At 50.6% G+C, this 14,561-nt stretch overlaps 1 protein-coding gene across 1 annotated transcript in view; it reads right to left on the bottom strand.

The window, feature by feature from the left end:
- Positions 1-14,561, bottom strand: part of Znf618 (zinc finger protein 618) — a 166,644-nt gene that overhangs the window by 36,292 nt on the left and 115,791 nt on the right. The window contains exons 4-9 of the mRNA XM_051187949.1: positions 10,512-10,607; positions 7,490-7,567; positions 6,869-6,907; positions 2,062-2,151; positions 1,241-1,276; positions 1,071-1,148 (exon numbers count right to left, since the gene is read on the bottom strand). Coding sequence (XP_051043906.1) covers positions 1,071-1,148; positions 1,241-1,276; positions 2,062-2,151; positions 6,869-6,907; positions 7,490-7,567; positions 10,512-10,607 — 417 coding nt within the window. The remainder of the gene's footprint in view (positions 1-1,070; positions 1,149-1,240; positions 1,277-2,061; positions 2,152-6,868; positions 6,908-7,489; positions 7,568-10,511; positions 10,608-14,561) is intronic.

Below are 14,561 nucleotides of genomic sequence, written 5' to 3'. Positions count from 1 at the left end.
ACACTGGGACGAGCTGGGTATGTGCTTGCTGCCAACCCTCACCAAGTTTCCTCATGGTAATCCCTGTGTACTCAGCGGGGAGTTCTTCAGACCCTAGCAAGGGCTGCCTATCAGATAAGGCACAGAACATGGTTCACTCTGCCTTCATCTTGATGGGCAGCCTGCAGGTCCCACTTAGTTAATGTGACGAGGACCATGCTAATTCACTTACAGCAGAGTTTTACCCCCATCCCTGAGACAATCCCGAGAGGGAGGGTTGTCATCACTCCACTGTGGAGTAGATCCAACAGACTGCAGAAATAGGGAGGGCACCCCGCAGCTTGGTGTAGAGTTGGGATGTAGGTTTGGGCCGTTCTCGAACACACCTGTCCCTGATGGCTTCCCAGTGACATCCTTTGTCTCACACCCTAGACAAGAGACAGGAGCTGGGCTAGACACTGCTGCATATATGCTCTTGCTGTGGGTGCTTGGGTTCTAATAGTCTGCTCACCTCCCTTCCATCCCACACCCCTGATCTCCATGTGAATTACCCAAGCGCAGGGCCATGTCTGTCATCCAGATCTGTACAACATCCAAGACAAGTCTGCTGAAGACACACAAGTTACTAGCGTGGTTCCTGTTCTTAGAGGTTGTAGGGAAAAGTGTCTGTGTCTGCAAGTGGCTGCCCTACTGAGCTTTGTTCACTGAGAAGCCCCTGGAAGGTCCTCAGTTATCATCCTCTGAGCACCTAGTATGTTCTAGGCATTGTGCTACAGTTCAAGCAGTCTGTGATCTCATTAACATCTACCAAGTCTGCAGGGAGCATTTCCCTCGCTGCTATGGGAGGCTGAAGTACAGTGGCTAAGACTGTGGGGAATTATAAATAAATGGATGAAGCGAGACTGTGGACTGGGTACTTTCACTACCCTGACCGTGTCTCCACACTGCCTGCTAATGTCCCGAGACTGCCTAGCCCAACCTACAGGTGGGCACATAGTTGCAAGGTTTGGACCTCAGATTTTCTACCAGTGTGGCTCAGGCCACCTCCCTCACCCAGCCCCACCAGCCCCTGGTCCCAGGGTCCCGCATACTTGGTCCAATTTTCTGGAAAGGCTCTGGAGGCTCCTCCTTCACCTCATCCGTGGCCACAACACCTTGGTCAAAGGGGTCTGTGGGAGAACACATGGCCTTAGCATGCTGGGCACCCAAGACACAGGAACCCAGCTGGAGACAGAGAAAATGGACAGCCACAAAGACTTACCTGCCCGATTCTCGGGAGCCCCTTCCACACTGAACACTGTACCCAGGCGGGAGGCGACAGCCGCAGGAGGAAAAAAGGAAATGGGAGCCCTGTTAGTCCCTGGCCACAGCTATCTCTTCCAGTCATGCATAGCTTCATGGGGTTGCCTGTGGCACCAGGAGGCCTGACCTGGCCCATGAGGAAACTCAGGAAGGCAGGGTCACAGTAGGGCACATCTCTGTCCTGGCCCATTCCTTCTAACTAGGAGCAGGCAGCCCATGCCAGGCGCTTGCTGCTCAGAACTCCCCAGCATGCATGGGGTAGCAGAAGAGGCTCAAAGGGGATGAGAGGGAAATGGCAGGTGAGGGGAGATTGCGGCGGAGGCAAGCCCTGTGTTATAACACTGCTCAGTGGCTGAGTTGTAGGGCTAGATAGGGAACCTCAAGTCCTTTCTGGGTCCAAACCCCTCTTTCCAGGAGTCTTAGGACTCTGTAGACGAGTCACTTGAATTTAACCTTCTAACTTCCACCCCTATAATCTAAGATGTTCAAAGGACATCGTTCATTTTAAGTCATTGGTTTAATTTCACTATAGCATGTAAACGCTCAATATAAAACTGTAAAATGACATGAGACAAAGTTTTGACATTCAACCCATTTTGACCTATAAGAAATCCAGCAGTTTCATTTGGATCAACCACAGAAGTTAACATGGACATGCAGGGACATTCCCTCCTCAGAACCCTGCAGCACAGATCCTGGCCTAAGGAGACTGTGGGGACAGTGTCCCTAAAGAAGGCTATTTCTCCAGTGGGACTCCCAAGAGTGAGGGGCCTGACTCACCATCCACAGCATGAAGATCTCGGTGCTCCTGGAAGCAGCTGTAGTATTTATATTTCTTCCCACAAATGTCACATGTGTACCTGAAATTGTCTGGGAGAAGGAGCAGAAAGACAATGGTCACTTGGGATGAAGTTCCAGACTCTGGAACCAAGATGGGACCAACCCAGTCTGGCCCCAGTTGGAGGGTCTCATGGAGAACTTGATCCTGAGCTGTCTGAGAACAGGCACTGACCACCTCTTCTGAACCGAGGAGGCCACTCCTACTTACTCCCTGAATCTCTCTCTGAGCAGCTCCTCCTCCATGCTTAACCAAGTCCCTCTTCATACCTCTTCCCTCAGGCAGCCTTAGAATGCATTCTAGGACTACAAGGCTTGGATTGTGACAACATCTGGGAGCCCAGATTCCCAAACTGACCCGCAAACCCTCCCCATGAGACTTAAGTTCTCCAGGACCTGGTTCTAGATGGGTCTCATCTCCCATAACAGAAGAGTAACCACGACTGTAGCTCCCCGTGGTGAAGGCCAGACGTAACTGTGAGCAAGGAGCAGGTCCAGGCCCTTCCCTTGGGTTCTCTCAACAAGTCTTTTCAACAGAGGGAAGAAGCTGTCTCCCATTAATGTATGAGAAACTAAAAAGAAGTGATCTGCCCTAAGTCCTACAGTATGGTGGACTGGCTTCAGAGATGTGGTGGTGCCCCTTGCAACTAGTGTTCACACCCTGTGTGACTCCTCTTGGGATACTTCTAATTGGAATGTGGTCAAAGTGATGGGATGTCACTCTGGAAGTTAGGTGACAGACAGTCAGGGTGTTGGCCTTGCACATGCCACCTGTCTGCCCCCTGCTCAGTCCCTGGTTGGCTGCTATGTCCCTAGGTAAGTGAAGGAGAAATGCAGACAGCAAGGAATTGGGTTTGGCCCTCTGTGAGTGGCTAGTGGGAAATGAGGCCCTTGGAGCAACAGTGTGAGGAATACAGAGTCCTGTAAAGTCTACCTTCTCACTCAAGCAAACCTAGAAGAAAGCCCCACCAGCTGAACCTGGGACTAGGGCTCTGCCCATTGTCCTGCGGGAGTTTTCGAGCTGGAGGACCCTGAAAAGCCACACATAAATTCCCAACCATAGAAACGGGGAGAAAACCAGGGTTGATTGCTTTGAGTCATTAAGTTTTATAGACTTGACAGCTAACACTGATTCAAGTTTGCCTGTTCCCTAGGCCTCCCACAGTGAGGCCAGCAGCAACCAGACCTCTCCCTCTCCCTCCAGGGCACATCCTCTTGCATTTGAATGGGCTCAGACCTGATTGCCCTATGGAGAGCCCATCAATTTCATCTACCTAGGGTCCCTAGTCAGCATACAGAGGTAGAGCAGCTTGCTCAAGTTTGCACAGAGGGAAGACAAAACTAGGGACCAATATTCACTGAACTTCAAGCCACAGTCAGGGCCTAAGAAGTCAGGGTACACAGCCTTTCTGTGCTGGGATAAACCATGCTGGGGTGCTTTGTTCTGGACCCATCTCCTGTTCCTCTGCATCCAGTACAGGAGGCAATGGAATACTCCACGCCAAGGCTGCACCTCTCTGCAGAAGGGCGGGTGGTTTCTGACCCTCCTCCAGCTGAACTCGGGGACATGAAGGACATTAGTCATCTTTCTTCCCACCTCTGCCCTCGGCTTCTCCCAGAACTGGTTGTCCCTGAAGGTGTCATAGCAGGCCTCAAGGCTGCAGAGATGAACTGTCACTGAGGAGCCCATGGGCTAGGCACTTGTAGACATTCACAGAATGTAAGTACCAGGGTCTTCCAAAGGAGAGTTGGTGGGGAATAGGGGATGGGAATAGGGGAATAGTGGTCCCTGCCCCCTATTTTCCCTATCTCACTGTTGAGGTGGGGGACACAGATCAAGTGACCCTGGATCCATTCTTAGGCTTCTATTTCAGCATCACTCTTTTCTCACGGCAAGCCAGGCAGCGCAGAGAAAACCTTGCTTTCCACTCTGTCCCATTCGGACCATAATCTTCAGCTTATCTCACATTGCCATCATCTTCAGTGGATGCCAGCGGGGAAAGCTACCTGGGGGCTAACTACAGAGGAGGTTTCGTCCTGACCTTCCTCTCTCAGACTCCCCAGAACTGCCTGCCTCTCTGCAGCTGTTCACTCTGCTTGTGTGTGTCCCTGCCCACGGCCTCTCCTGTCAGCAGGACTCCTCTCTCCCCATAGGCCACATTTCTCAGCTCTAATAAAATGCATCCCCCAACTTTCTGGCATGGAAAACCAACCCCATCTGTCCTACTACATCTACATAGTCTCCTCATATTCTAAAACTTCACTGGAGGAGTGGAACAGGGAGGAGTTGAGCAAGGGAGTCTGCCAGTGAAAGCGTGTTTTCACAAGAAAGCCCCTGAATATCAGGAATGCCACCACGAACCTGCTTTAGGACATAGACTCTGGAGTGAGATGCTTAAGCCCAAACTCCACTCTACCACTGACAAAAATATGACTGACTTTGGACACACTCCCTGATGCCTCTGTGAGATGGGAATAACAACAGCTCCTTGTAATGAAGAAAGGAAAAGAGCTAGCTGTAGGGCATCTTCTTAATTAGTGATTGATGGTGGAGGGCCCAGCCCATTTTGAATGGTACTATTTCTGGGCTGGTGGTTCTGGGTTCTGGCAGCATGGGCCATGCCATGAGAATCGAGCCAGTAAACAGCTTCTCTCCATGGCCTCTAGAGAAAGCTCCGGCTTCCAAGTTCAGGTTCCTACCCTGTTCGAGTTCCTGTTGTGACTTTCGTGAGTGACGAACAGTGATGAGGGAGTGTAAGCCAAATAAATCCCATCCCTCTCCTCCCCAGGTTGCTTTTCTTCATGGTGTTTCATCACAGATATAGAAACCCTAACTAAGAACACAATGTTTACCACCCCAGCGAGTAGGGTCAGTGTCATGTGGCAGGGCTTCCCAAAGAAGACCCAAGAGACGAAGACAGGAGCTAAGGAAGTTTATAGTAGGGTCTGGTCTCTGATTCTCTCATACTGAAAGATGGGTGAGCAGGTGGGTGTGTCTCTATGTTTGTGTGTGGCTGGATTACCTCCCAGCTAAACATAAGACAGGTCGTTGGACTAGGACCCGCCTCTACCGCTAACAAGCTGCCTGACGTCCATACCCGGGGACTCAAGATCTTCATGTACAAAGTGGCAGACTGGAGTTGATGTTCTTCACAGGATCCTTTAAGCTCCAATGCTCTACAGCTCTGTGTCAAGGCCGACCCATCAGCTCACTAACACAGAGAACTGTGGCTGGTCTGGCCTAGGTTGGGACATGGGACAGAGAAGGCAGCACCTGGCCATGGGGAAAATGGCCCAAGTAGAGGAATGGAAAAATGACGAAAGGTCTAAAAATACTCCCACCACGGCATCAATACTAGGGAGTCTGAACAGTGGAATCAAGACACAGAACAACAGCCCATTGACTGGCTTCCAGGGACACTAGGGGCCCAGAATAGCCAAGGAAGGAAGGATAAATAGGGAAGGTCTTGAATGTGTGGCTGACCACAGGCAGACCTCAGGGGCCAGAAAAGAAGGAAGGAGCTATTAAAGCAGACAGAGACAGGGCTGGGCTGGGGTGGGGGACAGCTGCCGTCCCTCCCGGCTACAGGCTATGGCAGGTGTCTAGCCAAGCTGAACACAGAGGATCCACATTAACTTTGCTTACCTCTCCAGAGTGGGTGGCTCAAGAACAGTGTCCTCAACTTAGCCTCAGGTATGGCCCTTCTTCAGCTCAGACTAGTTTAGACTCTAACCTTTTTCTTTTCTTTTTTTTCTTAATTCGTTATCTTTAAGTACTTTATAGTGGTGCAACAAACACAAGTGACAGGGTGACATACTGGTTACCCAGTCTCCTGACTCTCATCAGCACCCTGCCCCTATGCCTGTGCTTTCTGACAGTCATAGCAGATAGATGAGCCCCTCTGTGACTGGCTTCACTCATCAGGGTTAAGAGCTCTGTGCACATAGCCATGGATAGCTAGACCGCACTCACCCCCACGCCTGCATGCAGCCCTTTATGTGAATACATTTACTAAGCCACTCCTAATGCTGGGCATCTGCGTGGCTTCTGCTTTAGAGATGCCAGGGACAATGCACTAAGGATATTCTAGTTTGCATCTTCTGATGGACCTAGAAATATGTCCCTGTGGGACAGTCACTGAGGGTAGAACTCTCGAAGCTCGTGTTGTGCACAGGGGGTTGAAAGGGCAGAGGCTTCACTTCAGAGTATACCCCGTGGGCTGTCTGCTTATCATTCATGGGGCTGGAGTTGAAGGGAGAGCAAGCAGGACCTGTGAGCAACTACCACAGGACCCGAGCATCTGAAACCCTAGGACCAAGCACCTAGGATCAACTGTGTCCAAGGCTCAGGGTCCTCCAAGAGAACTGCTTCCCAGCACAGGAATCAAAACCCCAGGCCCATGAGCCAGGTCAAAATACAAGGAAGGTTCCTTTCTGAAGTGTTCATGATGGCACAGGACACCCATAGCAAGATTTCAGTTATACCCACGTGGGTACAACTCAAGGTTTCCCAAAGTTACTTGGCCAGGGAAACTTCTTTTGAGAGAGCTCTCCTCAGAATGTGCACACCATGGAACCCACTTTGAGAAGGCCTGCTCTGATTTCAGAAGGCCCCTCTGGTCCTAAGGCCTGGCCTCCAGAAATGTGTTTCTTAAGGGCTACTCAAGGCTGTCCCAGGGAGAAAAGAACAGCTCTTTTCCAGGCCCAGTGCCTGGTCCCCACCCACCCAAGAGGTAGGAAAAGTACTCACTGCTCTGGGAGGCTCCCTCCCCTGAGGTGGCTTCGGTGTCTACGAGAGAAAGAGAGAGAAGAAGGAGGTAGCCAACTGTCAAAGATGATGGCAGGGGCAAAGCTGCACCGAGTGGGAGACTGAATGGAGCAACTGAGGGGAATCTGTCCACCCATGGATGCTATGAGGGACAAAGGCTCATTTCTGCCCTGAGGCTCGAGATCACCTGGGCCTGAACATGGGCTTCTCTTCCCTGTCACCTGGCTCATCAGGGGCAGGTGCCAGTTCATTCATCCCTGAACTTCAGAATGGGAAACAGCTGCTGGCCCCTCTCTTGACTTGTCAAGAGGAGCATGAGATGATGTGAGCACACAGCCTTTTGAGGGATGAGGAGGCGATACTCTGAGCATCCCCAGAGCCTCACCGTCAAAATCAGGAGTCTGAGATCCCTCTCTCTCTCTCTCTCTCTCTCTCTCTCTCTCTCTCTCTCTCTCACACACACACACACACACACACTATTTTTCCCAAATCGAGAAGGCCTCTCCTTCCTCCCTGACGCCCGCCCCCACGGCTGAAGGAGAATGAACTCTCAGGGTCTCTAGGGACGACAGGTAGAACATGGGGCAGCAGGGCGCCACTCACCTCGGTGTGCCCGCACGTGGGTCTGGAAGCAGTTGTAGTACTTGTACTTCTTGCCGCAGATCCCACATTCATAGGACCCTGGAAAACAGCAGGGGAAAGGGCCGGTAAGGACCCATAAGTCTCACTGGGCAGGGATGGTCCCTTGGCAGACATAAGGGTGTCGAGGACCAGCAGACATAGCACTGAGATGGAGTTCATGAAGCTTGGGCCCTACATCCACCTGTAACCATCTCTGTTCCCCAGCTTCCAAATCTGTAGGATAAAGGTGGCACCCTTGACTGAGTCCTGCACTTACACATTGAGAGGAAAAAGGAGAGGGGCCCAAAGTGCTCTGTGATGGGCCACCATACCATAGAATGCCACTCCTTCATTTCAGACTGAGCTGTTTCCAGCATAGAACAGAGAGGAAGACCATAGGTTTCAAATCAGGCCACAGTGGTTCTTCTGGTCCCTGTTCTGTACCTGGCAGCAGTCTGACCTTGGTAAATTCTCCAGGCATAGTAGGCTGTGGTCTGTGCATCTCCCTCCAGCTGGTTCTTATCTCCCCCTAGCAAGCGTCCATTCCCATTACAGGCAATCTCACCAAGAACAGCAGTCCACATCTGCTGAGGAGCCACGGTGCTCTCAGGCACAGAACACCTACAACACACACACCTGACTTCCACTGCTTGGAGCCTTTTCCCAGGTGCAGAGAAGTAATATGGCTGACTCTCAAGGGGACCCAAAAATGACCCATCATGTAGAGCCTGAGACAAAGTTCATGGCAGGGAGGATGGACACAGCTAACAGGAACTAACGTGGCAGAGACTCCAGGTAAAGAGCCTGCCCATCTCCAGTGGGCAGAGCTCTCCCGCAGGCATGAGGCTCCCCGGGCCCAGCTTCCACTTTCTAGAACAGGAAGACCAAAAAGCATGTGCCAGAGGTGTTGGTTCCAGGACAGGTCATACTCATGCTGCCGGGCCTGGGGGCCTAGGCATGTGTCTTTTCATAAACCGTCAAGCACCCAGCAGTCTGGGTGGGGAGCACCAGTCCTTTAGTGCAGGTCCAGAGAAGGAGTTAGGCTCTGCTACTCATGGGCTATGCCTGAGTGTCTTCTCTGGAGAAGGCCAGGGGGCTAATAGGAAGACTGAATATACACAGGAGGACCATGATCCCTGCAGACGCATGGGGAGTGGTCATGATCACTAAGTGCCACTCTTTTTTTCTGTGCTGAGAAGCAGAGGCGTCTGTTGGGCAGCCTGGGAGAGCCTGTGTGCCAATCCCATCCCGCTCTTCTACTAGAACTCACTCTCACCTGTCTGCGGCTTGGACTCCTCACGTACCAACTATGGCTCCTGCCTCTCACAGTGACAGCAGGGCACACAGACAGTACACGCGCCACTGACACAGAGAGAGTACTAGGGCAGAGAGTGGTTCTGAAGCTGTGGGTTGCAACCTCCTCAGTGGTCAAATAGCCCTTTCACAGGGGCCCCATATCAGCCACTTGCTTATCAGATATTCACATCATGACTCCTAAGAGTAGCAAAATTAGAGTTCTGAAGTAGCAACAAAAAGAATTTTATGGCTGGGCATCACCACAACACAAGGAACTGTATCAAGGGGTCGTTGCAGCACTAGGAAGGTTGAGAAGCCCTGTTCTAGGAGACAGTGGCCAGTGCCTGTGTTACAATGAGTTACTTCAGGCCACTGCCATCCTAAGGCCACACAGCACTGAAGAGTGTCACCCTGCCACAGTGGGAAACACACAAACATGAAGCAACAGAGCACACACACTTCCCTGCATTCAGCCCTGAAGCTGGTACACAGCAAGGACTCAGTATTCCATGGGGGCTTGCTGCTATACCCATCAACCGCCAAGTGATAACGTCCTGGCTTGCTTCCTGGAGCCTCCAGCCGCTCTAACAGTTTCTGCCAGTTTCTTTCTACCAACCAAGGATTTATTGAGCATTTGCAGTGGCCAGACACTGAGGCTCGGCGGTGAGATAGATGTGATCCCTACCCTCCATCTAATGAGGGGCAGAGAGGTCAGCAGGCCCTGAGATAAGTTGGTGATGGCATTGTGACAGCCAGAGTAGGACCTGGAGGCTTGAGGTGGGACCCTGGCCCAGTTGGAGTGAGGAGATCAGTCTACAGAGTCAATACTGTTTATAACCTGTGGCTTTGAGGCAAACCATCTCTTCTGCTTGTGGAGAGCTGAGGGATCATGCATGCTGCCTTGTGTGAGACCACTGACCATCTAACCGCCCCCTGACAGAGGGAGCATGCACACCACTGGAGCATGCTGGCTTCCAATCACTGTCAGTTCTGGGGTTCCACATTCCCTGTGGGTAGAAGGTGTTAAATGGGCAGAGAAACGAGAAGCTCACCAGGGTGGTGGCCTCACTGAGCAGTAAGCGCAACCAAGCTAGGTCTATATCTTTACTCCCTGAGAGCTAGTCAGGAAAACCCCCAGGATTCCTCTCCATGAAACAACAGCCACAGGAATGAGAAGGGGTGTGACTGTGAGCCCTTAGCTAAGGCCTGGTATACAGCAGGCACTCAGTAAGTGACAGCTGTGGTTACCACCAACATTTCAAGTGTTTTCTTCAGAGCCAGATTCCCAGAATGCATAGGAGGAGAAGGGTCCCAGCCAACAAAGACAGAGAAAGTACTCAATACATGACCCTGTGCTGGGGAGACACAGGCCACAAAGCTGCTGCAGGCTGGGAAGTCCTTCAGAGAAGCTACCAAACACAGGTGGCTGAGGGACCAGTCTTCTCCCATGGCCGTCGGTGACCCATAGGAAGTCTTGCTGAAACAGTACAGAATCCAGACCACCAGATTTCCAGATGTCCTGTCATCCCTTGAGGGTAGACTCAAGATTTGCTCACAATGGCCGGATGGGGAGTGGGGGAGGTGGCTCCTCAGGCCCTGAGATACTAGCAGAGTTTGCTTGCTCAGGGTATGCAGCTGGCAGCCATGGCCAGCTGTGCCCACCCTCCATGCTGACCCGATCAGGCCATATCCCTCAGCCATCACGTACCAGATGTATATCTCAAAGCTTGGTCAAAAATCCAGGTCCCTGAATATCGGCTCCGAACAGATCCACCGTGGGGGCTGCCTTCGGGAGCTTTTCCATCTGAATTACGTAAGAAATCAGAAAGAGCCCTTAATGTTGGAGAATGACTGAGCTTAGGGTCAAGGCCAGCTCAGGGGAAGGGGGTGGCCAAGCACCTGGGCTACCAGGGCCTCAGTCTCCCTAGCTGACATCAGTAAGAGCAGGTAGGGCCAAGTTTCAACCTCCTCACTTGGAAACTTATGCTGGCAGCTGGGTGAGATGGCACAAACCTATAATCCCAGATCTCAGGAGGCTGAGGTGGGAGGATGGCAGATTCAAGGTTAGCCCGTCACACTAACTAGTGAATCTTAGGCCAGCCTGAGCTAAAGAGCCAGACCCTTTCTCAAAAACAAATAAACAGGGCTGGGGAGACAGTTCAGCGGGTGTAGTACTAACCTTACAAGTATGAGGATCTGGATTTGACTCCCAGAAACCAGATAAAAGACACCGTAGTGTACACTTATAACCCCAGCACTCAACAGATAGATCCCTGATGCTGGCTGGATAGCCAGCTTACCACACTTGGTGAGTTCTAGGCCAATGAGAGTCCCTGCCTGGATCCAAAAGAGGAGGGATGTGGTACCTGAGGAATGATACCCAAGTACGTGAGATTGCCCTGTGGCCTCTACACACATGCAGGAACATGCACATATACACACATGTTTATGTACCCCTCCAAACACACACACACACACACACACACACACAAATCAAACACTAGTACTGACCATGGTCATTCATGTATTCTCTAGGTCTGTTAGGAGGGTAGAAGCAGCTGATAGACACCCCCCCTCCGCGGTTTTGTTTTCTTGAAATTCTCATTTGCACATGGCCATAACACACACCCCCAGTAAAAACTTTCCAGTAAAATGATGCTTGAAGGAGACAAATGACATGCCTACTTTGACCTCTGTCTACCTGCCATGCAACCACTGACCCCTTTTGGAGCTGGGGCACTGGAGGAATGCCTCCAGTATGGTACTGGCAGTTCACACCAACTCCCACCACTGCCCCAGGCTTCCTCTTTTGCTGGTTCCTATGTGAAACACCACAGTGGCTGTCCCCTGTGACGTCTCAGAACAGAGCTGGTCTCAGACCATGCATAGGTTGGGGAGCAGAGAAGGAGGCAGGCACACTCAGGGATCTGCCTAGGCTGTAGGTCTGGGAGAGTACAAGATGCCAGCTTGAGGGCTTCTCCCATTAGCTTAACACTATTATCTCCATTTTTCAACAAGGTGGTGACACATCCTGACCCAAGGTTGCTCAGCTTTGCCAAACTGAGGGTCATACCATCAGCTTCACAGGGGAAGTCCTCAGGGCAGCGCCTGTGAGCAGGTACAGGCCTTGCTTCCCTTCCTCACCCACACTTTCAGTCCTCTGGGTGACTGGTAAGAACATGGTCCTGGCGATGTCCAGGCCTGGGGTTCTGGGACTAATGAGGACAATTGGTCAAAGCCAGTCTCCAGGATGCCAGCATGGCCAAGCAAGCTGTGTTCTCCTTAGCAGTGAGGCCATACTCCTCCAGAGTAAGAGTCCCTGCCAGACCTGATAACACTCTCAGATCTGGGAGGGACTCTTGTTCTGAAGGGGAGGGCTGGCAGGACTTGCCTGCCCAGTTTAGTCTTTCCCTGCTTTTGCTTTTGCTGTGAGATGGCTCCTAAGCCACAAACAGATGCTTATCAGAAGCATCTACCACCAAGCACTTGGTACATCCCCAGCAGAGGCCTTAGCCTGTGGGAGAGGGATGTGTGAGGGGCCTAAAAGAGGAGGCAGTATTCTGAAGACAGGAAATGTGGGTAGGACCCTTGACTCTAAGTGCACATATCCAGCTGCCATCTCCAGAGAAAACTGGACACGTAGAAAAATATAAAATGCAAAGGAGATGGTATCCCATGGATATCTACCCCCTCTTCCCAGAATCCATAGCAGCTGGTCCCAGAACATTATAAAGTCAGGATTTGGAGTGGGAAGTTGTAATCAGATTCTAAAGGCTCTCTAGGGCTTGGCCTCAAACTGAACACCCTCTGGAGCAGCGTCTTCTAAAAGGGGCACTTGAGGACAGTGGCTTTAAGAAAACAGTTTCCCTGCTGTCAACTCCAAAGCACTTTCCCCGTAAACCCAATGAATCAGAACAGGTGAAGGAACTGCACTCTGATCTCTGTCACTCTCTCCTCCAGCTTCTTCCAGTTACCAAGGAGGACCACCCTGCCAGTGCTAAGTGCTAACTGCTAAGCACTAACCTTCCTTAGGTCCAGGGCTTTCTCTGGGGCGGAACAACAAGGAAGTGACTGGATCAAAAGACTAGGGACAGCTCCTGTTCTTCACTCAGGGATTTCCAAATCTCCCCTTTCACTCACAATAAAGATGGAAGGCTGGGGAACCAGCTCAGTTGGTGAGGTGCCTGTAGTACAAGCAGGAGGACCTGAGTTCAGATCCCCAACACTCACACAAAAGCCAGGAGTGGTGCTGCATATCTATAACCCTACTGCTAGAAGATGGATCCAGGCAGTCTAACCAAATAGGTGAGCTCCAGGCTCAGCAAGAGACCTTGTCTCAAAAAACAAAGGTGGAGAGTAAGAAAGACACCCCATACTGACTTCTGGCTTCTACTCTGCCCATATTCTTGCACATGGACACAGACACAGACAGACAGACAGACACACACACACCCACACACACACCTAACAGAGCTGTAAATGAAGAAGCCATTAAACATACTGTCTGAAGATAGACCCTCTTGTGGTTTTGGGCTTACATCTTGGAAGGAGTTCAAAGAATCAAGTGACATCATGAAACAAAGCCCATGGTCTCTGCTTCCTGGTCCCACACTCCAGCCCTCCAAGCAACCTTCCCTACAAACACTGGAAATCACCATGAAACGAAGGCAAGTCCTGTCTCATTCTAGCAGTAAGAAATAGTAATTCACAGATAGATGAGCCGATTGAGAAAGAAAGAAAGCCTTATCCATTTTATCATGAAGTGTGCTTTTGATAATTTTTTATTTTTATACTCACTATTTATCTAAATTTGTTTTTGACAATTTGCATGCTAATCACAACTCAATCTGGGGGAGAAATTAAAAGGTTTTAAAGTGTAGAGCTTTATGATCCCAGGAAATTTTTTTCTCCTCCAGAAATTTCTATTTCAATTTATGTACCTCTTGTTGTGGTAGATGAGTGTGAAACAGTGATCAATAAAAGACTTTCAAGCATAAAAAATATATTACATTAGGATAAAACCCCGTGGGGGAAGTGGACTAGAAATGGGAGTTCAAGAAGAAAAGAAGATATAAAATTTCTGTCAAGTAAAGAGCTTGTTCATATGCCTTTTTAAAGTGACAATGGCGGGTCCTAAATAGCAGAGGCATTGTGATAATTTCCACAATTCTACTGTTAAAAAACAAGACAATATTCCAAGAATTACAATTTTTGCAATTGGTGAAAAATGCAAGACATTCTTTCAGAAGGCACTAAACCGAAGGTGTTTGATGCATGGTCTGTGGGATTCCTCTCATCACTGCAAGTCACCCTGGAGGTGTCAATGGCCCCAGGCCTCCCCTGATGCCAGAACCTGTAAAGATTCTCACAACTATTGTTTCCCTCTTGTCCTAACAATCCTGCAGATTTAAACCACTGAGCATTCCAAAGAGTGGGGTGGACCCCAAGTCTCCTAAGTTACAGCTAGGATCCCTTCCCAACAGGGATTTTCCACCCAGGCCCCTTCCCAGTTTACCCCAGACCCAGAGTCAATAGCAGAAAAAAATGGGCCTGGAGGGCAGCCAGACTCCTTCTTCCCTCATGGCAGTAGCAAAAAACTAAGTGTTGGTTCTGGCAAGCTCAGGCACCAAGACCTGCCAACAACCTATTGAAATAGGAAATTCACTATCAGCTGGCACTACCAAGTAGGACCTGGCACCTTCACGTCCTGGACTTGTCAAGGACCGAAGCCCACGTGGCTGTGTCTGAGTAGCTGTGG

Source organism: Phodopus roborovskii, unplaced genomic scaffold (assembly GCF_943737965.1).
Source record: "Phodopus roborovskii unplaced genomic scaffold, PHOROB, whole genome shotgun sequence".
In the NCBI taxonomy this organism is placed as follows: Eukaryota; Metazoa; Chordata; class Mammalia; order Rodentia; family Cricetidae; genus Phodopus; species Phodopus roborovskii.
Note: the sequence above shows the minus strand (reverse complement) of the source record. Positions and strands in the feature narration are given on the sequence as shown.